Below are 23,672 nucleotides of genomic sequence, written 5' to 3' on the forward strand. Positions count from 1 at the left end.
CTTCGTTGTAATGGTGCATTATATTCTAGAAGGTTGTAGAATACCCTAGTATATACAAACAGACTGCTGTTATGTTCCAGAATGATCTTCCTACCTAGGGTTCTTGACTACTTGTATTTTCGGGATATTCCTTAGTGTCCCAGAGCAGTCGAGCGATGAGCCCAGAATATTCCAGATTGTTCACAATGTCAATGATATATTCTTGTCTCCACGGAGACCAGAAGTCTGTAAATATAATGCATTACGAACCATATTATAAGCCTTGTGCCTTGGTGTTGCCGGCATGCATATCATCTGCTACTTTTGTAGAGTGGTGGTAAAGTCATTCTAATACTGAAATACACAGAGAAAGAGAGAGATGAGTAGTCTTATCTGGTGCGAGACAGTGTTGCGTTCTGCCCTGGGGGATCTGCTCCATGTAGATTCAAGTATTCCTCGGCGTCTTTAGGCGTGCGTAATCCTTCCCTCCGGCCGTCTTTTCCCACGATCGATAATAGTGCCGGGTATATTAGCCTTGGTCTGAGGCCACACTTGAACAATTTCTGCATCACCTCCTTGTAGGGGAAACGCTGTGGCCTCTTTGCATAGATCTTCGTAGATGAATATTGAATTTTCACCATATTTCAGTTTACCCCTTTGGTTACGTGCAACTCTGATGATGTCATCTCTTATTGCCGTCTTGCGCAGAGTAACAATGATGACTCTTGGACCGTTGCCTCTTTGTTCTCGAGTACCGATTCTGTAACATTGGTCCACTATCGGCTCTGTGGTTAGAATGTTGTTACCCAAAATCTCTGCTAACACTGTTGGGAACTTGTCGTCTGTGCAATTGACTGATTCATCAAGTCCCACAATGCGGATATTATTTCGCCTGTAGTAACGTTGGGTCTCGAGCAGCCTCTCCATCGCTTCATCTTTGACTTCTTGTATTTTTATCCGACATGCTTCTTCCACCTTTTTTATCTCCTTCGTTATCTCTGTCAATCCATCGTTGACGTTCTTCTCGTTCTCTTTGACTACCCGTGTAATTTCTGTCACCGTATTCTCCACTGTCGTGATTCGCACGGACTGTACAGCGACCGCTTTCATAATTTCTTCGAATTTAGCATCGATGTGTTCGAATTTAGTATCGATGTGTGCAACGTGTAATTTGAAAGCGACCATCTGTTCTTTCATCAGGATAGTCAGAGAGTTGAAGTCGGGTTGAGTAATTACACTGCCTGTGTCAGTTGATATTGTAGGTGCAGTGATGGGAGCGATGGATTTGTTGGCTATTATCTTCTCAAAATCCTCTGCTTTGTCCCTCACGGTACTTTTTCCTGTCGTTCCCGTTATGTTGTCCTCTATTGTCTCCCTCTCGGAGCCAGTCGTCGATGGTCCCGGTATATTCTCATCGGGGGTTGTCAACAACGGGTCTGCCGCCGCGTCGCCTGTTGTTTTTCTTGAGCGTGTCTCAATCGTCGCCGTTGGATTTGCTGCTTCGTGTTTCTTTCCAACCCTTTTCTCATCCTTACCCACCATGTTGAGTCTTTATGTCTTTTGATATAGTTAGTAGAAGTTCCTATTAATACATACGATGTGGTTTAATCTCATTGGTATTTGTTAAAATAATGTTTTTGAACGAAATTAACGTTGACGGGAGCGGAGCTGTTACCAAACGCGTGCGCTACATATTGTAGCTAAACCGGAAGTCTTAACTTACTTTCTATAGAACTTCATTCTTAGATGCTTCTATAGGAAATAGGTAAAACAAATTAAAAAAAGTTTTCTTTGCCCTATAGGAGAAAAAAAAGTTTTCTTTGGGGGGGGGGGGGGGGGTTCTTTGCCCTATAAGACTTTTTTTTTTGTAAACCTACTTTCTATAGAAGCAGCTGGGAGGTGCGCTGTTTTAAATGAGCGTGGGTTATTGAATTGATCGAATTTGGTTAAGGTTAGAGTTTGGAATCAGGACTGGTGGTCTATCGCCCTGCTCTAAAGACAAACTCTAACCATAACCAACTTCGAAAGAGGGCCTAAACTTAACCAGTTGTAGACAAGGCTGCTTCTATAGAAAGTAGGTAAAAAAAATAAATAAAATGCAATTAATCAATCAATCAATCAATTTGCGCGATTTTTATTTTGTTCCACAATGACTCATGACCCATCAATTACATCATCCAACATTGTTTAATCAACTAAGACATTCGCCGTGACAGAATCGTTTTCCATTTAGTCTTTATGACCCTATCACCATATCCTTTCGTAACGTTTACATTTACATTTACATTTACATTTAGTCATTTAGCTGACGCTTTTATCCAAAGCGACTTACAAGTTTACTGTCCGCCATCTTGCTTGCATTTCTAAAAACTCGCACAGCGGAGTGATAGTAATTCGGTTGTGGGCGGGTCCTGGGACCAAGAGCGTGGGGTTATTACAAATACCCATGTGTAACTTGACTGTTTCAGCCAATCAGAATCGAGAAATGTGCATGCCGTTGTATAAAGAGCAGTATTTACCACTGGTGCCCAAACGTGTTAAACACTTGTTTAATACACAGCACAGCCTTTGCCAGTTTGATTTGATATTTTTAATGTATTCTCCGATGCATAAATGGCCCTTTAAATGAGCAGACCAGGTTTATTTATTTTCCACAAGATGGCGCCATTTCACGTCTATTCCTTCCACGGCCTGTACGCCCACACTGAGATTACAGATCGCTTTGGTCTCATTCTGAATCTCTTACTTATTGTAGTGATGTCACACTAGGAAGTCAAGACACCTCATGGCATGCACGATGCATGGAGCGATATACATAAACGAACAGCCATCTTTGAGCTATAAATGTTTACTGTTTACTGTGAGCGATTTGTAGTGCCAAATTTCCCTCGGGATGAATAAAGTATTCAATATAGCCAGTCTGCCACCACTGTAAGCCTATGGAGATGTTTACCTTCTTTGCAGGGCTATAACTTTTTAAATTGCTAAATTGACATTACTATGGCCCATTCAACATCGATTATCTATCGTTCAGGATGTAGGAACGTTATACTTTTTCATTCATACATTCATACAAAAATACCTTCTAGAATATAAGTATGTTTTTGTCGTTTTCTGCAGTAATTCCTAGAAAGTGAGTTATAGGCCTAAACGCATATATTATCGATTGCCGTTTATTCCCTAGACACGCTATATTAAAAATTCAACTGTATATGATCGTATACGTATGCTTCATCATGCATGGAGGAAAGGGGGGGGGGGGGTCGTTTATAATTCCCTGATCATCAGTAAATGCTTTATGTAGTATGGGTTGATTTATTGATCAGATGGTTTGCAGTGAAATGAATAAACAATTGGGCTGAAAATAACCTTACTGTCCTCTTACCATGCGTCAATGAGACTGGCGGTGAAATATCCCAAGTATAGGACGTCGATCGCCTAGGTCCATTTCCGGTTTGTATGTCGCAATAAACGCCGAAATCATATTGATTATTACGTTTATAAAGCGATCCATTATGTACATAGTATCTGTCGGGAGCCTTGCAACAATGTCTGACGGCCGGATGAATTTAATCGACGGACATCGGCCACTTCCTGTTGTTCCGAGTGTAACTCGCCCGACCATCCACCAGGCGGCGGTATTGAGCCGTCGTTGCCTTCACTTTTAGGGTCCAGCTGCAGCGTTGGAGGTGTATATATGAATAAAAAATTAAATATTAATAATAATAATGACTTGGATTTATATAGCGCTCTTCATGACACCCAGAGCGCTTCACAGAGTCCATTATTCGTTCATACACAGTCATATGAATGAATGAATGAATGAAAACTTTATTTAACAGATTGCAGAATGGGTACAATACAGTACGGCTCAATACATACAATTGTTAAGGGGATGCAGACCTGAGAAAGACGTTTGTCTTGTTTCCATCAGGGTCCCCCATTTTCAATTCATATAGACATATATGACATACATGACATACAGATAGTCAGTACTGCTACATCTATACATTTATGACATACCAGATTTGCAAATACAGTACTGTTTGTGATACAGAAGGAGTCAAGAAAAGGGAGTATATACATTTGACGTAGAAACTGTACATTTGTACAGTTGGTGGTAAGCTACAATTGCAGCCAGAGCTGCCCTGAGCTGCCCTGAGGCAGACTCACGGAAGCGTGGCGAATAATCATCGCCTACGGCCCCTCCGACCACCACCAACATTCATTCACATGCATACACATTCATACGAGGCAAGTAGGTTAAGTGTCTTGCCTAAGGACACAACGGCGATGGACATGGGCTTGAGCGGGATTCGAACCACCAACCCTTCGATCATTGGACGACCCGCTCTACCCCTGAGCCAAAGCCGCCCCACATATTGATCTCAATAACGCTGTACAGTGAGATCTGGCGGTCAAAGCATGGCGGGCAATAACGCTTTAAAGCGTGGATGGCGGTGGATGTGTTAATGGAAAAAATATATAACAATACATTAATAGGTCATATTTATAATAAGGCTTTATTGCGTGGACATTTGTTGGGCACTAGGGGTAAAGCCTGAGTCCGGGTTTAAAAAATATATAACATTTGTATATACAATTAAAAACAGTATTTGGTTAAAAAGGCATAGATACAAAAAAAATACATAAACATGATTAATTGTAATACACAGCTCACCTATAGCCAGATGTAGCCTGTGGCCAAAACACTGAAGCCTTGTCCAGTGATTTAGGGCAGCTGCTTTGACAATGTTTGCGCCACTGTCTGTAGTGATGCACACCATTTTGTCCTCCAAACTCCAGGAGGTGAGACTCTCCTTTAGTCCCTGTGCCAGTTCCTCACCCCTGTGCCATTTCCTTGCCCCTGTGCCAGTTCCTCGCCTGTGTGCCAGTTCCTCACCCCTGTGCCAGTTCCTCGCCCGCGTGCCAGTTCCTCGCCCGCGTGCCAGTTCCTCGCCCCTGTGCCAGTTCCTCGCCCCTGTGCCAGTTCCTCACCCCTGTGCCAGTTCCTCGCCCCTGTGCCAGTTCCTCGCCCCTGTGCCAGTTCCTTGCCTGGGTGATATGCGGGGAAGAAGCGCGTCTGTAGGCACTGACTTTTTGTGGTGAAATCTCTACTGATGAAATGCACCATCAGGCTCATATATGTAGAGCCATATGAAATCCGTTAAATTTTTTTCCAAATTCCATTTAATTTTTTTCCAAATTCAGTTTTTTCCGTTTTAATATTTCAGAATTCTGTATTTTGCTTTGTACGCTCATTTTACCATCAGAAATAGTGTCTAATAAGTGGGAATGAATAAATGTCCACAATTTAATAAGATATAACAGTCCATTTAATAGGGCTGTCTTAAATACTTCGAAGCTTCGTTTGATGGGCATGGGATTCGAATATGAAAATAAAATTGGATTATTAAAAAAATTAAATAAAAATTATATATATTTTTGCAAAATCAACTCTGCCTCTCTTTGTTAATTACAACAAGCAATGCCTATTGTTATTTAAGATGAGGTCGGACTCGGCACTGACAGATTTGTGTTCATTGTGCTGCTTTTATAAAGCCTCAAATGACGGCTTACAATATTTCATGAAAGCAAAGTGTTTCGTTTGTCTAAGATTTAAAAAGGTTTAAACTTTACAGCACTGACAAAGTTGAACAAAGTGCTGTACAAGTCCCACAACATAAAAAAGAAAAAAAAAACGTAAATTTTTATTTTTTTATAGTTGATTCCATTTTTATTGCTCAATTCCGCGATTCCGTCCGCGATTCCGTGATCGCGGATTCCATATGGCTCTAATGGTATATGGTTCAATGGTTCGGCTTGACTACAAATCTGTTGTTGACGCAAAGTTATGCACATCATCACGCAGTTCTGTCTCGACTGTCGTTCGACACTGGGTGTACAGAGCAGACAATGCAACATTTGAAAAATAGTTGCGAGAGGGCATAGAGTAGTGCTTGTCTAGCGTCTTTATCATTTTCTTAAACCCCTCGTTTTGAATGGTGTTGATTGGAGCCATATCTTTAGCCAAGTGATGGGTGATAGCGTCTGTAATCTCCTTGTGCCTTTGGGAACTTGATGGATATGGCGAATCACTGTATAACGTTTGCGTTATTGAGGCTTGTGTGGTCTGACGGCTGGGATTTTGTGATGTGGTTTGTTTGTCCTTCATTGCTAAATCATATTTGACTTTATGGTGACGTTTGAGGTGGTTGTAGAGGTTGGTTGTGTTACCTTCCGTTGATGCAACGGTGCCAAAGCATTGCTTGCAAAGTATGACTCCTTGTACATCATCGTCGGGTTTAAACCCCGAAAAAGTTTCATACACTGGAATGTGCTCCTTTTTTCGGTATAAGCACAGTAGTGGATACATCACTCTCTCCCTCACCACCGGGATTTTCTTCAGTGTTGCTCTTTTCTTTTTTTTCTTTAGTTTGAAAATGCTCTGTCCTGCTCGTTCGACATGTGCCGTGTGAGCTCAGCTGTTTATCCTAATTAGAGTAGCCTGGGTTACTATAGTAAGGGGGGGGGGCATTGTGGGGAGGGCAGCGGCAGTGAGCGCTGTGAGTGAGGAGGAGAGAATATAATAGGAGCGAGTGTTTGAATGCAATTGATCTCCATTTTGGCGCAAATGCAAATGCATCATAATCGCCGTCATTTAGGAATGAGATCACATAGGTCTATGAATCGAGATTGCGATCTTTTTACGGTTAATCGTGCAGCCCTAGTATTCACCAAATCAGGTGAACAGTCAAGTCAAGTCAAGAGCTTTATTTGTCACAGCATACAAGTATACAATGAAATGCGGGTGGTCTTGCCCGCAACAATGTGCAATACAGTGGTACAACATATAATAGAATCCAATAAAACAACATTGTGCAATAAACAGGTAACATAGTGGGGCATCTCGGTATATGTACATAGTTATTTACAGAGCATGGAGGACATGCTAGGTCCCTTGGTAGTGCAATACACTGTTTCTGTTGCTATACTATTTTTAAAGTGACCCTTCCTTTGTGGCCATAAGTGTGGGCGTGTGCATCATGAGTGTGTGCTTGCTCATGTTAAAGTGGCTGCTAGTGTGCGAGCGTGTACAGCGTGCGTGTCGTGTGTGTGCTCATGTGCGCTTGTCTGTGGAGTGTTCAGTGTTCTGTGGCACTCAGTGTTCAGTGTTCAAGGCTCTGATGGCCTGGGGGAAGAAGCTGAGCCGAAGCCTCTCTGTCCTAGTAGCTGGGGTTCGCAGGCGTCTGCCTGACCTCAGCAGCTGGAACAGGCTGTTATTGGGGTGGTGAGGGTCTTTCATTATTCTGCAGGCTCTGGATTTGCACCTCTTGTTGTATAGAACCTGCAGGGGAGGTAGTGCAATACCCGTGGTACGCTCGGCTGAGCGCACCACTCTCTGTAGGGCCTTCTTGTCCTGTGCCGTGCTGTTACCATACCAGGCAATGATGTTTCCAGTCAAGATGCTCTCTACAGCTCCGGAGTAGAAGGACTGGAGTATCTTCCCAGATACTCTGAACTTCCTTAACTGTCTCAGGTGGTAGAGGCGCTGGTTCGCCTTTTTTACGACTGTGTCTATGTGTGTTGACCATGTCAGATCCTCTGAGATGTGGACCCCCAGGTATTTAAAGCTGCTCACCCTGTCCACGGTAGCCCCGTTTATCCTCAGTGGTGTGTGTGTCTCCTGCTGTCCTCTCCTATAATCCACGATCAGCTCCTTGGTTTTACCAATGTTCAGGAGCAGGCTGTTGTCCTGGCACCAGCGTTCCAGTACCTCAACCTCCTCCCGGTAGGCCTTCTCGTCGTTGTCCGAGATCAGCCCCACCACCACCACCGTGTCGTCTGCAAACTTCACTATGGAGTTGGAGCTGAACTTGGCCACACAGTCGTGTGTGTGTAGAGTGAGTACAGCAGGGGGCTCAGAACACAGCCCTGGGGGGACCCGATGCTCAGGGTGATGGTGTTGGAGGTCTGACCCCCCACCCTGACCGCCTGGGGTCTTTCACTCAGAAAGTCCAGTACCCAGGCGCTCAGAGCGGAGCTCAGGCCCAGCTCGATCAGCTTGTCCACCAGTCTGGTGGGGACTATGGTGTTGAACGCTGAGCTGTAGTCAATGAACAACAGTCTCACATAGCCCCCCTTCTGGCGGTCAAGGTGAGAGAGGGTGCTGTGCAGTACCTGGGAGACCGCGTCGTCAGTGGACCTGTTTGTCCTATATGCAAATTGCATAGGGTCCATATCACTGGGGAGGGAGGCACAAATGTGATCCTTGACCAGCCTCTCGAAACATTTCATGACCACAGAGGTGAGTGCCACCGGTCTGTAGTCATTGAGACCTGTTGGGGAGGGTTTCTTCGGTACAGGGATGATGGTAGACATCTTGAAGCAGGCAGGGACCACTGACGCCGCCAGGGATTGATTAAATGTCGGTGAACACCGGGGCTAACTGGTTGGCACAGGACTTAAGTATGCGTCCTGTTATACCATCTGGGCCAGCCGCTTTCCTGGTGTTCACCTGCATAAATGCTCTTCTCACACTGTGTTCCGACAACGAGAGAGCGCCCCCGCCCCCCGCGGTTGCCCCCCCCCCCTCCACAACAGCCGGCGCGCCAGTGACGTCACTGGCCGTTGAGCCAGCGGCGCCACCGTCTACACCAAACCGAGCGTAGAAAGAGTTGAGTTTGTCCGCGAGAGAGGCGTCGTCGCTCCCCATTGAGGGGGCGCTGACTTTGTAGTCAGTTATTGTCTTCAGTCCCCGCCATAAGCCTCTTGTGTCGTTTTGTGCCATTTGTGTCTCCAGTTTATCAGCATATGTCCGTTTTGCAAGTTTTACAGCCTTGCGCAGAGTATAGACTGAAGCCTTGTACTCCTCCATGTTTCCTGACTCTCTGCCCAGGTTGTAAGCAGTGGTGCGAGAGTTCAGAGCTGCTCTGATAGTACTGTCCACCCACGGCTTCTGGTTTGGGAAAACCCGCACCGTTTTCATGGGCACAATACTATCAGCGAGTGTTGTTATGAAGCTCACAACAGTGTCCGCGTACTCGCTGACGTCACTGGCGCTTCCTTGGAACATATTCCAATCCGTGTCTGCGAGCGCGTCCTAGAGCGTGGCCTCTGATTCGTCGGTAAATTTTTTTGTCTCATGTGACACGACGGCGTCACGTGATCTTTGTTTGTAGGCAGGGAATAATAAGATGGAGTCGTGATCGCTTGAGCTTGTAGACCCCGTCAATGGCGGAGCCGCTACAGCCTTGTAGCCGGCTCTGAACGGGGTGTAACAGTGGTCGAGTGTGTTCCTCCCTCTTGTGGAGCCGGCGATGTGCTGAAAAAAGGACGGCATAACTTTTTTCAGATTCGCCTGGTTGAAATCACCAGCCACGATCGTCGCCACGTCTGGGTGTTTGATTTGGTGTTTATTGAGATGGTCGTGTAGTTCCACCAGCGCTTTTCCACTGTTTTTTTTTTTTTTCTTTTTTAAATTTTTTTTAATGAAACTACTGTATATTTGTATGTGTATGTTTGTATTTGTAGCAGGCCTGTACAGTGCGAGATATATCTCGCACGTGCTACAGCAACAGCGGTCTGTGCGATGAATGGATTTACTTCACTAGCACTGGTGCGATAGGGATTCGGTTCATATAGATACTCTTATTTTGAAAATCCTGTAGCGGGTCTCATTTCTGCCCACGCGCAGCTCCAGCTATAATAACTAGGCTCGACAGCTAGCAACATTCAGGTGCATATGATACTCTTATTTTGAAAAAACTCCGTGACAACTCGACGAGTCATATCCGCCCTATCCGTGCTTGCAAGCAGAGCAGCGTGTTGGTGCGCACTGCTGCTGCGTAACACAGCAGTGCGCCTACACGTCCCGAAATAAGTCCGTGGTGTTTTTTTTTTCTCGCAACGGGTCAAATGCATCTACATGCTTTGCACCGTCGCCATTCCTTTATGCGCACATCGCCCGAAATTAACGTTTATGTACCATTACAATCACTACAACGTTAGCAAGCTAACAAGCTAATCCTGATCACAGGCAGAGCCAGCAGACACAGTGTGGAAAGGGAAATGGGGGGGCACTCTCTCCCCTTCCCTGTGTGTGTGTGTGTGCGTGCGTGCGTTTGGAAAGACGATGAAGTCACTAGTCAGGACTCAGGACAGGAGTATATTATAGTAAACTGAGGATGGACAGATAATGTTGATATTCAAATATAAAAAATTTCGAGAGGAGTGGAAGTTTGAAGACAGACTAGACTACAATATGATGCAGGGGTGGTGAGTTGAAACAGTGTGTGTGAATGAATGAATGTAAACTTTATTTAACAGATTGCAGAATGGGTACAGTACAGTACGGCTCAATACACACAATTGTTAAGGGGATGCAGACCAGAGAAAGACGTTTGTCTTGTTTACATCAGGGTCCCCCATTGTGTGTGTGTGTCCCAACCGACCCCACTTCTATGTTTCAATAAATTATTTGCATTTAAAACTATTAACGCTGACTCATTCCTTCAGTCCACTCAAAATTATGCTAATATTCCTTATGTTGTTTATGATATTAATTGAAAATAGCATATGAGAGTATTACTATTATAGTAATAATAACACATGGCGATATACTAAATGACAGCCAAACATGGCACTGCAACTAAATAACACAAATACAATAGGCACATTTGTGACTGTTACAAATATAACATGTTTTATACTTGTGCTACAAGATTTTGGCCTGTGCTACAAAACTATCAACCTCTGTAGCACCAGTGCTATGTGCAAAAAAAGTTAACGTACAGCCCTGTTTGTAGGCCTCTTTACTTACTTAAAAAAAGGAAACATCAAGAAATATGTTTATGGTATCACTATCTCTCTCCCAGTATCGTCTTGCGGCCTGCAGAGGGATACTATTTTCTCAACCAGAGCTTTCAACCAATGCAATGGAACCATTCTTGCGGCCTGCAGCGGGATACTATTCTCTCAACCAGAGCTTTCAACCAATGCAATGGAACCATTTTGATTGACAGTCGATTCGGCCAATTACGCCACACCGCTAGCACCCACCTCCTGCTGTCCTAACCACCAATCGGCAAGCGTTTATAAATGTTTCTACTTCCGGGCATGCCGCCATTGTTCTGTTTGCGAGAGCAGAACACACTTAACGTAGCTACGTTAGCTGCCCGGCCCGCCGACCGGCGCTCCACGCATGACCAAATGAGACATAATGATTTTACTGCAACAAATGTTATAATAAAACAAAGCCTTTCTATACATTTGTCTGGTTGAAAACTTTATTAACAGATTGCAGAATGTGTAGTTGGGTACGGAATGAGCAACGGAATGGAACCGAGCTATGAACGGACTAACGGAGTAATGCCTTGTTTACTGCTATCTTCGGGTAAATAATATGCTTGTTATTGAACGTGTAACACTTCATTTTAACAGCAGATACTTTCTTAAATGCCATCTTCCCGAGAGAGGGTGTTGACGGGGAGTTGTGTTATTAATAGCATTGAACAGCTAACCGAAAGCTAGCGTTAACTATTGTTAAAGGTTTAGCCATAACGTTACCTTGGCTAAAGTTGGGGCTATTCATAATGCAGCAATAATGACTGCAGACCTGCAAGCAAAGTACAGCAAGTTGACAAAGGAGTATTCCAACGCAAATCACATTTTCACCAGTAACGTTAGTCTTGCATCTAATAGCTAATAACGTAGCTACGTTAGCTGCCCGGCCCGCCGACCGGCGCTCCACGCATGACCAAATGAGACATAATGATTTTACTGCAACAAATGTTATAATAAAACAAAGCCTTTCTATACATTTGTCTGGTTGAAAACTTTATTAACAGATTGCAGAATGTGTAGTTGGGTACGGAATGAGCAACGGAATGGAACCGAGCTAATGAACGGACTCTGAGTAATGCCTTGCTGCTATGGGTAATAATAATATGCTGATGTTATTGTCCGTGTAACACTAACTATATAACGCTAATGCCACAAAACGAATGCCTTGTTAATCATAAGTAGTAACTTTGATGCAGTAGATTGTGTGTGTGTGTGGGGGACGGCGGGCGTTGTGCAGGTAGGTCGCGAGTGAACTTTTTTTTTTTTGCCTTTTGACGCTACACAAATTGATGGGTATTTATCGGCGACTGCTATCGGCACATTTGAGCTTATCGGCCGATAGCAGTCAACAAGGCACTTATCGGCCGATACCGATACCCGACCGATATATCGGTGCACCCCTAATAATAGCTAAAAGTGTGCACAATCGTCGCGGAGCTAAACCAGAGGCGACTGACTGGGGTCGCGCCATAATAGGTAGGAGTTTCTACATCCATTACAAGCTAACAATCCATAAGTATTTCAGCTGTCCATAGTTATCTTGTTTAGTTTGGAGAACCTCAAGTCTCAATCTGTTTGTTTACATTCTCACCTCCTGACAACATCTGATCAACCTCCAAGTTGTGATTGACAGCGTGATGAGGACATGTCCTCACTGTATTAAATAGGCTCATTTTGTAGCCAAGCAGTAATTGATTGAAAGCACTTTTTACTCAGTTGCAGTGCTGAAAAGTGATCTACTGCATCTTTATGTTGTTATTCATATTATTATTATTCCTCCCTGCAGACCCCCCACAGCTCTCTGTCTGTGAAGAGGAGGTTCCCCCTGAGCAGCAGGAGAGGAGCCCCAGTCTGAGCCAGGAGGAGCCAGAGCTTTTACAGATGAAAGAGGAACTCTGGAGCAGTCAGGAGGGAGAGCAGCTTCAAGGTCTGGAGGAGGCTGATATCATCAAGTTGACATACAATCCTGTCCCTGTGAAGAGAGAACATGATGAAGAGAAACCTCAGTCCTCATGGTTTAACCAAACCCAGGACCCAGAGTCCCTACAGATTAAAGAGGAACAGGAGGAACTATTTCAAGATCTAGAGGAGGCTGATGGCTCCAAGATGACCTTACACCCTGTGAAATATGAACATGATGGAGAGAATACTCTGTCCTCACTGCTCAGCCAAACCCAGGACCCAGAGCTCCTACAGATTAAAGAGGAACTACATCAAGGGCTGGAAGAAGCTGATCTCTCCAAGATCACAGTAGACCCAGTGAAATGTGAAGATGGTCAAGAGAACGCTCTGTCCTTCCAGCCTCTTCAAACCCAGAGGGAGAAAAACAGAGAAGCATACTCTTTACCCAGCACCTCAACTGGACAGATGAAAACAGAACCTGATGGGGAGGACTGTGGAGTATCAGAACCAGCCAGTAACATAGATCCAGCTGGTGATTTAGAACCAACTAGAGATGGCCAGCTTCTCTCTTCAGACTGTTCTGAGACTGATGACAGTGATGATTGGACTTTAAATACATCTTTGGAATCATCCCAGGAACTCAAATCATCCAGTCACATCCTGACCACACCCTGTTGTAAAGTGTGTGGAAAATCATTTCCTAGTAAGTTGTCTTTAATGTTGCATTTTCAAGATCATTCTAGTGATTGTGGTTTGTGTGGAAAACATTTAGAGCCCACAGGGGACTTGAAACTCCACATTGAAGCTCACAGGTTATGTACTAATAATACTGATATTGATATTGTAAGGTCTATGAGAGGTCATACAGGAGAGAAACCATTTAGTTGTTCAGTTTGTGGAAAAGGGTTCCGTGACAAAGGACATTTGAAGACACACATGATAACTCATACAGGAGAGAAACACTTTAGTTGTTCAGTTTGTGGAAAAGGGTTCCGTGGCAAAGGACATTTGAAGTCCCACATGAGAACTCATACAGGAGAGAAACCCTTTAGTTGTTCAGTTTGCGGAAAAGGGTTCCGTGAGAAAGGACATTTGAAGACACACATGATAACTCATACTGGAGAGAAACCATTTAGTTGTTCAGTTTGTGGGAAAGTGTTCACTCACAAAGGAAATCTGAAGAGACACATGACAACTCATATAAGTGAGAAACCATTTAGTTGTTCAGTTTGTGGAAAAGGGTTCACACATAAAGGACATTTGAAGATCCACATGATAACTCATACAGGAGAGAAACCCTTTAGATGTTCAGTTTGTGGAAAAGGTTTCAGAGAGAAAGGACATTTGAAGATCCACATGAGAACTCATACAGGAGAGAAACCATTTAGTTGTTCACTTTGTGGAAAAGGGTTCAGTGAGAAAAATAGTTTGAAGGTCCACATGAGAACTCATACAGGAGAGAAACCGTTTAGTTGTTCACTTTGTGGAAAAGTGTTCAGACACAAAGGACATTTGAATAAACACATGACAACTCATACAGGAGAGAAACCATTTAGTTGTTCAGTTTGTGGAAAAGGGTTCAGTGACAAGGGACATTTGAAGACCCACATGATGTTTCATACTGGAGAGAAACCATTTAGTTGTTCAGTTTGTGGAAAAGGATTCAGTATTAAAGGGTGTGTGAAACGACACATGAGAACCCATACTGGAGAGAAACCATTTAGTTGTTTGATTTGTGGAAACGGGTTCAGTAAGAAAGGAAGTCTGAAGACTCACATGAGAACTCATACTTGAGAGAAACCCTGTAGTTGAAAAATGCTCTGATTATGGGGTTCTGAAAAGACACATGAGAAGTAATACTGGAGACAAACCGTTTACTTGTCAAGTTTGTGGTAAATTATTTAGTCAAAAAGCTACCTATAAAATACACATGGGAACTCTTAAGTGATAGCTATTCTCATATTGTTCACACCAATTACTATTTTCTTAATCTTCTAGTTATAACAAGTATTAAAAGTCCATGACTTGATGCAGAAACATCATTCTCCTACACAAGAGCAGAATATGGTAAACTGGCTCCCCCTTGTGGTTGATCCTTTATTTCATACCTACAGTCAGTAGCCACTAGCCAGAGTATTTAAACAATTAGTCAGGGATGGTCGTTATTGCTGGTGTGAGGTTGACTGTTTAATATCTGAGATGAAAGAGATGTGTATTTGTGTAAAGTCTCTTTTTTTTTTTAAATCCCAACATTATAATAGTTGTATAATGCTGTATTGTATGTATCTGTGTGTATGTGAGAGGGATATGCGCATGTGTTTGTGCATAATGTGGGGGGGGGGGGGGGGATTTAAATTTTTTTGTGTAGTTATCCTATAGGTTTAAGAGGGGAGGTCGCTTATAAGCCCTTGGGTTTTTTTTTACCTTTCCTGCACATTTTAACTGTTCTTCTATTTACTTATTTTATCCCAGAATGTATGTTTGTAAGTGCGAATAACAATAAACAAATAAACAAAGATGAAAGAGATTAGCCTTTAACACTTTGAGCGCCACCAGGGGGAGCCGTTAAACACCCCAGTATGCCACGCTCTTAAGGGGCTGATTTAGCGAAAACTCATGATTTCCGCGGATCGATTTCTATATTATATATTTTAGCTATGTGGAACTGGTTGGTCTCATTTGACAACATGCTAGTTGATGTACAATATGCCAAAAGCCGTTTGTTGATCCATGCCGTCGTTCGTTCACAATTCCACGCCAAAAAAGGTAAACAGGGCAATATCGAGGCGGATTTCCTGGAAGCGGAGTTATGAGGGTTTTTCTGCAGGAGCGCAAATCATATTTCCTCGTCTGAAACACATTCCAAATGCAATAATGTCATACACTGTACACCACACCACTTAGTGGTGTTTATCATTCATGAAATGCAATGCATATAGTATATATAGGGATATTTGTATATAGATTACGTTGTATGCCTTTATGCATTTTTATAATAATGTATATATATATCGCTTCAATTTCACACAATTACTGTATACATCTCTCGGCATACTAATATTACATATAGACATTTTCAAGGTAAATCAAAATATCTATATAAAAGCAGCAATTTAGCAAAACTGCATACGCTTCACATTCCATAGATTGGGGGGGGGGATCATGATTGCATATAAATTATTCCAAGTGCATAATGTCACACACCGTACACCACACCACTTAGTGGTGTTTATCATTCATGAAATGCAATGCATATAGTATATATAGGGATATTTTTATATAGATTACGTTCAATTTCACACAATTACTGTATACATATCTCAGCATACTAATATGTCTTCACAGCTGTTCGTGATGAATTTACCTGCATATCATGGTGTAGTCGTCCACAGGTATTATTTCTGACACATGTAAACCCCCCTCCCCCATGCTGCTATGATGCCTGAATTTTCCCCAAGGGGATCAATAAAGGAATATCTTATCTTATTTTTGCATTGCATTATAATGTATTCTGTATATTATAATCTAAGACACACAAGTTATAAAAATCATTGCATTATAATGTATTGACACTTGATGGAGTGGAAGAAATGTCTTTACTTCAGATAAGTAGTAATTGCATTAGCAAGTGCACCATGTGTTCAACAGATACTCGGCACACATGTTGTAAAAACTTGACACTTGAAGTGTACAAGATGTATTCACCATTGGGTACACCATGTAAAGTGCATTCATTTTGACCCGAAAATATATAAATTAGCAAAAACGACATAAAATATATAACCATTAGCTTGTGTGCACCATGTGTTCACCAGTGTTGTGCTAGTTACTGAAAAATAGTAACTCAGTTACTTTACTAGTTACTTCATTTCAAAGTAACTTCGTTACTGTACTAGTTACTTACACCCAAAAGTAATGAGTTACTGTGAAAAGTAACTATTTAGTTATTAAAAAAAAAAAACAAAAAAAAAAGATTGCTCCCGAGTCCCATGCCCATGAAGGAACAGCCTTGATGTCGCCGGAGCGTTTCATTATAACCATTATAATTCAAGGGTACTACGACTATGCGTGCACCTCATGGTACCAAAGCACCTCAAAGGCGCTTAAAACAAAATTACAAACATCACAAAACAAACTGGTCAGACTACTACTTGACCTGAACCCCAGAACCCACCTCACCCCTGCCCACTTTGACAACCTAGGATGGCTTAGAGTAGACGACAGAGTACAGCAACTTGCAATGGGCCTGGTCTACAAGATACACTATACGACCGGGGTACCCATGTACATGTCAAAATACTTCCCAAAGGTCAGTGAATACCACAACCACTACACCAGAGGAAGCTCAACAAATCATGTAAAACCCAGATTCGGCTCAAACAAGGGACTAAACACGTTTCGCAATTATGCCACATCAATGTGGAACGCCCTACCCAAAGCTAGGGGTAACAGACAACAGTACTGTATATTTGAATACCGTTTGTCACAAATGTATCAGTACTAAATACCTATATGTCCCTATGCCATAAATGTCATGTATGTTGTGTATGTCATAAATGTCTATATGAATTGAAAATGGGGGACCCTGATGTAAACAAGACAAAAGTCTTTCTCTGGTCTGCATCCCCTTAACAATTGTATGTATTGAGCCGTACTGTATTGTACCCATTCTGCAATCTGTTAAATAAAGTTTTCATTCATTCACCATCTTGCAAGTTGCAACGTTGTTTAAGATATCAATCAAAGCATTGCAACGTTAGAATAGTTAGGATATCAATTGTGCATGAAAGGACTATATTTATATTGTTTGATTAGTATTATGAGATTCCCTGGCAGATTGCAACGTCAAAATCCGTTGATCAACTTAGTTTCAGTGAACACATTGCACTGACTCACCAAAGTCTGCGGTGGTCGAGATGTAGTAGCGTTAGTCCAGTTGACTCCAGCAGCGCCTCAAACATGTTCTTTATCTCGTTTCCATGTTGTATATTAATTATCTCTCCAAGTAGTTGCTAAATGGTTTGTTAGTTCGTTTCGTTTTGTTTTGTTTACAATAGAGGGTCTATTTCTTTCCGTAGCCGCATTTCTGGTTTGCGCATTTCTGATGGCCAGTGGCCACTGACTGACGCTCTCTGGTCTGGACTCCAGTATCTTTGAGCCAAAACACAAATGACATAACTAAAACGTTATTTTCTTTTCGCTCGACAAAAGAGAAATACGCGAGTGCTCTGCCTGGGCGCTGCCATTATTAGGAATAGTAAACAAAACACGCCCCCAGCATAGCGTTCCCCGCAGCCAGGCAGACAGGATATGAGGATAATAATAATAATAATAATAATAATAATAATAATAATAATAATAATCACTACCGCTCGCTATCAATCTACGCCGTATATAACGCAAATAACGCAGTGACGAACCATTCAGTAACGTAAGTAGCGTTACTGAATTTCAAAAGTAATGCGTTAGAGTACTAGTTGCGGCAAAAAGTAACTTCGTTTCTGTAACGCGTTACTTTGTAACGCGTTAGTCCCAACACTGGTGTTCACACATGCTATAAAAAATCATTGCATACTAATGTCTTCTGTATGAAGTGGACATATATATATCTTCACTTCAGATGAAGCAGCATTGGGTGTGTGCATCAGCACACATGTAAAGTGCATTCACATGCTATAAAAAAAGCATAATGAACTGTGTATAACATTGCCACTTGAAGTGGACAATATGTGTTCACTTCAGGTAAGGCACTATTTGGTACAATATGTAAAGTGCATTGTTTTGACCTGGACATATATAAAGTAGCAAAAACAACATACAATGTGTAACCACCATGCATGCACGATTAGCTTAGCTTGTGTGCACCATGTGTTCATATATTCAAGTACATTCATTTTCGACCTGGCAAAATGGCCGATGCACATATGTGCATGTAAAGTATGTTTAGTGTTGACCTGACAAAATGGCAGATAACCATTATGTTTGTGCATCAGAACACATATGTACATGTAAAGACCATGTGTTCAACCCATACTCGGCACACTATAAACACTTGACACTTGAAGTGTAAAAGATGTATTCACTTCAGATAAAAGCACCATTTTGGTACACCATGTAAAGTGCATTCACATGCTATAAAAAAGCATTGCATAATAATGAACTGTATATAACACTTGCCACTTGAAGTGGAAAATATGTGTTCACTTCAGGTAAAGCACTATTTGGTACAACATGTAAAGTGCATTGTTTTGACCTGGACATATATAAAGTAGCAAAAACAACATACAATGTGTAACCACCATGCATGCACGATTAGCTTAGCTTGTGTGCACCATGTGTTCATATATTCAAGTACATTCATTTTCGACCTGGCAAAATGGCCGATGCACATATGTACATGTAAAGTATGTTTAGTGTTGACCTGACAAAATGGCAGATAACCATTATGTTTGTGCATCAGAACACATATGTACATGTAAAGTGTGTTAGTTAGTAAAGTGAGCCATATGTACTCTGTGAAACTCTGTGAAAATGATCAGCAGCTAACACCAGGACACTGATGAACGGCATTGACAAGATAGACCAACATTGCTAATCTGAAAGTGGACCAAGAATAGTGTTTCAAATATATCCATGTGCACAGTAAATTTCGCAGAGTAAATTTTACTCAAACTGAGTCTATGCTAATATTCCGGTCTGGCTGAAATAGCTCCTGGAATCGGTTGACAAGGTAATCTAGGACCGGGCGTACTTTGTACAGTTTATCAGCCTTTTCTGCCGTCTCGTTGTTGCTAAAATGTAGGAACCTCCAAATGATCTGGGCCCTCATTCATCAACGTGTCTTACGCACAGATTTGTGCTTACCCTGTGCGTACGATCATTTCTAAGCAAAGAGTGGGATTCATCAATTTCAACTTGAACTTGACTTTGTGCTTATGTCTACGCACAGCTCTGAGCACACTTAGCTGACGCCCAGTGGTAGAATATATTATTACAACAAGGAAATTAGCTTCTGTGCATTAGTTCCAACACTGGCGGAGCGCAGTCAGTCAGTAGCCTACACCCCGTATATTCCGATAACGCTATATAAACCATGCTGCATTCATTCTGAGAGAAAGATCTATTATTCCAAATGCTATTTATAGGGTTTTGACCATAATTACACTACTGTTGCTATTTTACAATGAACTATAATGAATTACGGTTCATACAGAACTTCTGTATGAACCGTAATTCATTATAGTTCATTGTAAAATAGCAACTGTAACTGAGGGGTACAATTCCCTGACTGTATTAATAAGTATGGTATCATTAAACCACTACTGTCTTATGTACATTACTACTGGCCATACAGTACACAGGTATCTTATGATGAACACTTCCCACAATGACTCGGTTCCACACAAAACTGGATTTAAGTATTTATTAGCAGCAATGATAGATGATATACTTTACTTTGGATGCGCTTATAAGGCAAAGGAATGTGCGTAGGCAAATCAATAACGTATGTCCATTCTCATATTACGCAGGAGATAATAATACAACCTGAATCTTAGGAATTATATCTATGGTACTCTGGTAAGATAGCGGGAGATACTGGTAGGGTCCCTCCGGTCGTAAGCCAGCAAGGGGAGAGGATTTGTCGGTAGTAGAGTCTGGGTCAACGATGATAAAGAGACTCCAAGTACAGGAGACGGTGCAATAATATCTTGATCCGCAGACGAATACAGCTGTTCTCCGTAGCATGCAGCTCCGCATGGAAGAAAGCTAGCCGGCCTCAGGCTTCTGAGAGGCGGGCTCGACGTGGCTCCTCACAGGGTAAATCCCACACAATTGTGGGTGTAGGCGATTCTCCGCTCCATCAATTACAGGACCAAAAGCAAATATAATCCAGCCGAAAAGGGCTATGCAGTCGTCGGTAGGTTATCCAGTGTACATGATCCACACGGTCCTCGTCTAGGGCTCCTCGGTGAAAGCGCCAGGGTAAGCAGCCCAGCCTGGATAAGCACACTAGCTGATACGAGGAAACGTTGGTGATGCTGGTCACTGTAGAACGGTAGCCGCACGATACACTATACATAAATAGACTATTACTGAATTAATAGAATAGGTCGAACTCGACGGTACAGCGTTAAACTCTGATACTTCAGTTATTAATTCGCACGCGGTCTCAATGCTCTATTTGGGGCCAAACAGGCCATACTTCACCGCACGTTGTATCGTGGGTGAGGCTTCAACTTATTGGGTAACTCTTAGACTAAGAGTGCTTCTGTATTCACCTGCGCCGTATTTATACGTTAGGTGAACAAACTAGTACCAGCTTTATTCCTGTCTCATATCCTTGCGCAGAGCCGTTCATGTCCAGGCAAGTCTTTGGCGGTGACTTTGAACCAGACCTTGGAGGTATGGCAATGGCGCCTGAGGGACCGCTGTCCAATAGGAGAACGAAATATTATGGTCTGTACTAGGCTAAAGGGATATTCCGTGTATATGTACAAGGAATACACAAGGGATATCAAACGATATACAAATATTATGCAATATATATCAATCAATAAATATATATATTCGGTTTAATCTGATCCTTCGTAACAGCAACAGTAGTGTAATTATGGTCAAACCCCTATAAATAGCATTTGGAATAATAGATCTTTCTCTCAGAATGAATGCAGCATGGTTTATATAGCGTTATCGGAATATACGGGGTGTAGGCTACTGACTGACTGCGCTCCGCGTATCTCAACTCGTTATTATTTTGCGCACAGACCGCAGAAACACGGGAACGTTTTGATTATATTTTAAAGGCTTTACGTTAAACGAAACAAGTGGACTTTCGAAGCTGTAAGCAGAGTCATATGAACACCCACGATATAATGTTCTTCCCCCTTTTTACTGCATAAGAAAGAATAGAAAACGCATTGCAATGACACCAGATAGTGGACAGACTATGTATATGATGGGATTCAAGTTCGCGTTTTTGTTGATCATAGGCATGCTGTCAGAGTATGATATCTTAATCAAACATTCTAGAACATTTGTCGTCACAGATCATGTCCTAATAGAACATAGGCTATGGCATGGTCCATCGTGATATTGTGTGGACTGTTATTATTACTGTATCGGTACCACCCATTGTGACAACAGCCTTGTGAGTCCTGCACACAAACATGATGGAATTCAAGTTCATGTATTGAAAGGCAGGCTACATCATACATGCAGTGAGATTCATTGTTCTTGTATATGCTCTCGTATTATTGTTTATATAGGCTACCCAATACTGACATCAAAATAGATTGTAGTATGCCTCTAGAAATCATATGCAGCAGGTAGAAAATTGACGGAAGATCCATCGCGATTTGGAATAAAATTGAGGAGAACTTTAATCCCTGGGTATTAATCAAACAACACGGGAAAAGGCAGTCATATTCCAGCGCGGTCTTTATTAGTGTTTGCGCTGCCCAGGCAGCAATGGTTAATAGATATCATATCCGACATCATCGTAAGTGTACACGTCTGTCAGCCTGTCTAACGAGTTGAGTTCTAACAAAGAACATATTACATGCTGGTATGCTGATAGAGTAAACTATTATATGAATATGATATGATATAAGGTATACACTGGTCCGTCGCATACACTGGTATGCGCAAGTTACTGTTGCATAATGTAGGCTATGGCTGCTATTATATGTAATTGTGAAGTGCCACACAACAAGTGACACTTTTAAAAATTGACATCCTGATTCGTTCCAATATAGCCGTATATACCTATTTTTCACATGTAATTATATGCTTCATTATTCAATTATTCAATTGACGATGGACAATGACCTCCCAGGATGACAGAGGAGGTGTAAGGTGTCACAGCCAACTAAGCGACACTGGTTGGTATGACATCCTGTTCTGGGCATGTGTTGCTGTGGGTGTCTGGATGTGACGTGTGTTCTGGCTGGTGGTGCCCCGTCGGAAAGGAAACACGTTGTGTGTGGACACATGTTGAGTGCCACAGAACAACATTCAACAACAGAACATTGACATTCCTGTTTGTTCTTTTATAACCAGTATATTCGTTATACACTTTAAAACTAAAACTCTGGTTGGAAGACAGTGATTGTGTGAATCTAACCTATTTTTAATATGCTTCAGTATTCAATTATATGCTTCTGCGTAGAGAAGAATGATTTGCTTGATCTGTACAGATGCATCTGTCTCCCTCCCTCCATGAGCCTGCGATGGGGAGTCAACCTGGGGAATGTGGCCCTGCCAGGCAGGGCCTCTTCCCGGAGCTCTCCGGCCGGCAGACCGGTTAACCCTTTGTGGGGTCTGAATGAGATGAAAAGTGAAGGGACTTTCCACAACAGAGACAATGGGAGTCTGTTCCAGCAAAATGTTACAATTACTTTTCGAGTTACGGCCTAGTGGAGTAGAATGGGAGGAGAGACAGTCCCCACGTACCGTGCACTGACTGGCTGGTGAAATGACATCACGGTATTTGGACCAATAAGCAGAAGAGATCTGGGGCCCTTTATAAAGGCCAACTGGCCAGATCACAGGCAGATTTTACAAGACTTTTTGGAAGGAGAAGATGGTGCTTGACACGGGGCACAAGCCGTGCCAGATGAGATGTTTTGTTTTATGCATATTTTAACTGAATTGGAAATTTTCTAATTCAGTCTCTTTTTATAACTTGCCTTTTCTAATTAAACCTCTCTATAAATATATCCTTTGTATCCTTTCTTCTGACCAGACGGCCGGGTAAGCATTGAAATGTGTTCTGCATTTGTAACTTCACCCTTTGCGTTTTGATTAATGATGAAAAAACTTTAGAAGTGTGGCTTTAGCCAGACGGAGTAAAAGGAGAAATATGTCAACCACGCGGTCCCGTATTGCGTTTTGATTAATGATGTAAAACTTTAGAAGTGTGGCTTTATCCCTATGGAGTAAAAGGA

At 42.2% G+C, this 23,672-nt stretch overlaps 1 protein-coding gene across 1 annotated transcript in view; it reads left to right on the forward strand.

Annotated features, from left to right (window-relative positions):
• The window catches only part of LOC311230731 (uncharacterized protein), a gene marked incomplete at its 3' end in the record, with an annotated part of 63,596 nt that extends 40,563 nt beyond the window's left edge, over positions 1-23,033 (forward strand). The window contains exons 3-4 of the mRNA XM_084317090.1: positions 12,611-12,798; positions 22,950-23,033. Of these exons, the coding sequence (XP_084173216.1) occupies positions 12,611-12,798; positions 22,950-23,033 (272 nt within the window). The remainder of the gene's footprint in view (positions 1-12,610; positions 12,799-22,949) is intronic.
• Between the last annotated feature and the right edge of the window lie 639 nt (positions 23,034-23,672).

Source organism: Notolepis coatsorum, assembly GCF_963971535.1.
Source record: "Notolepis coatsorum genome assembly, chromosome: 6".
Taxonomy (NCBI): Eukaryota; Metazoa; Chordata; class Actinopteri; order Aulopiformes; family Paralepididae; genus Notolepis; species Notolepis coatsorum.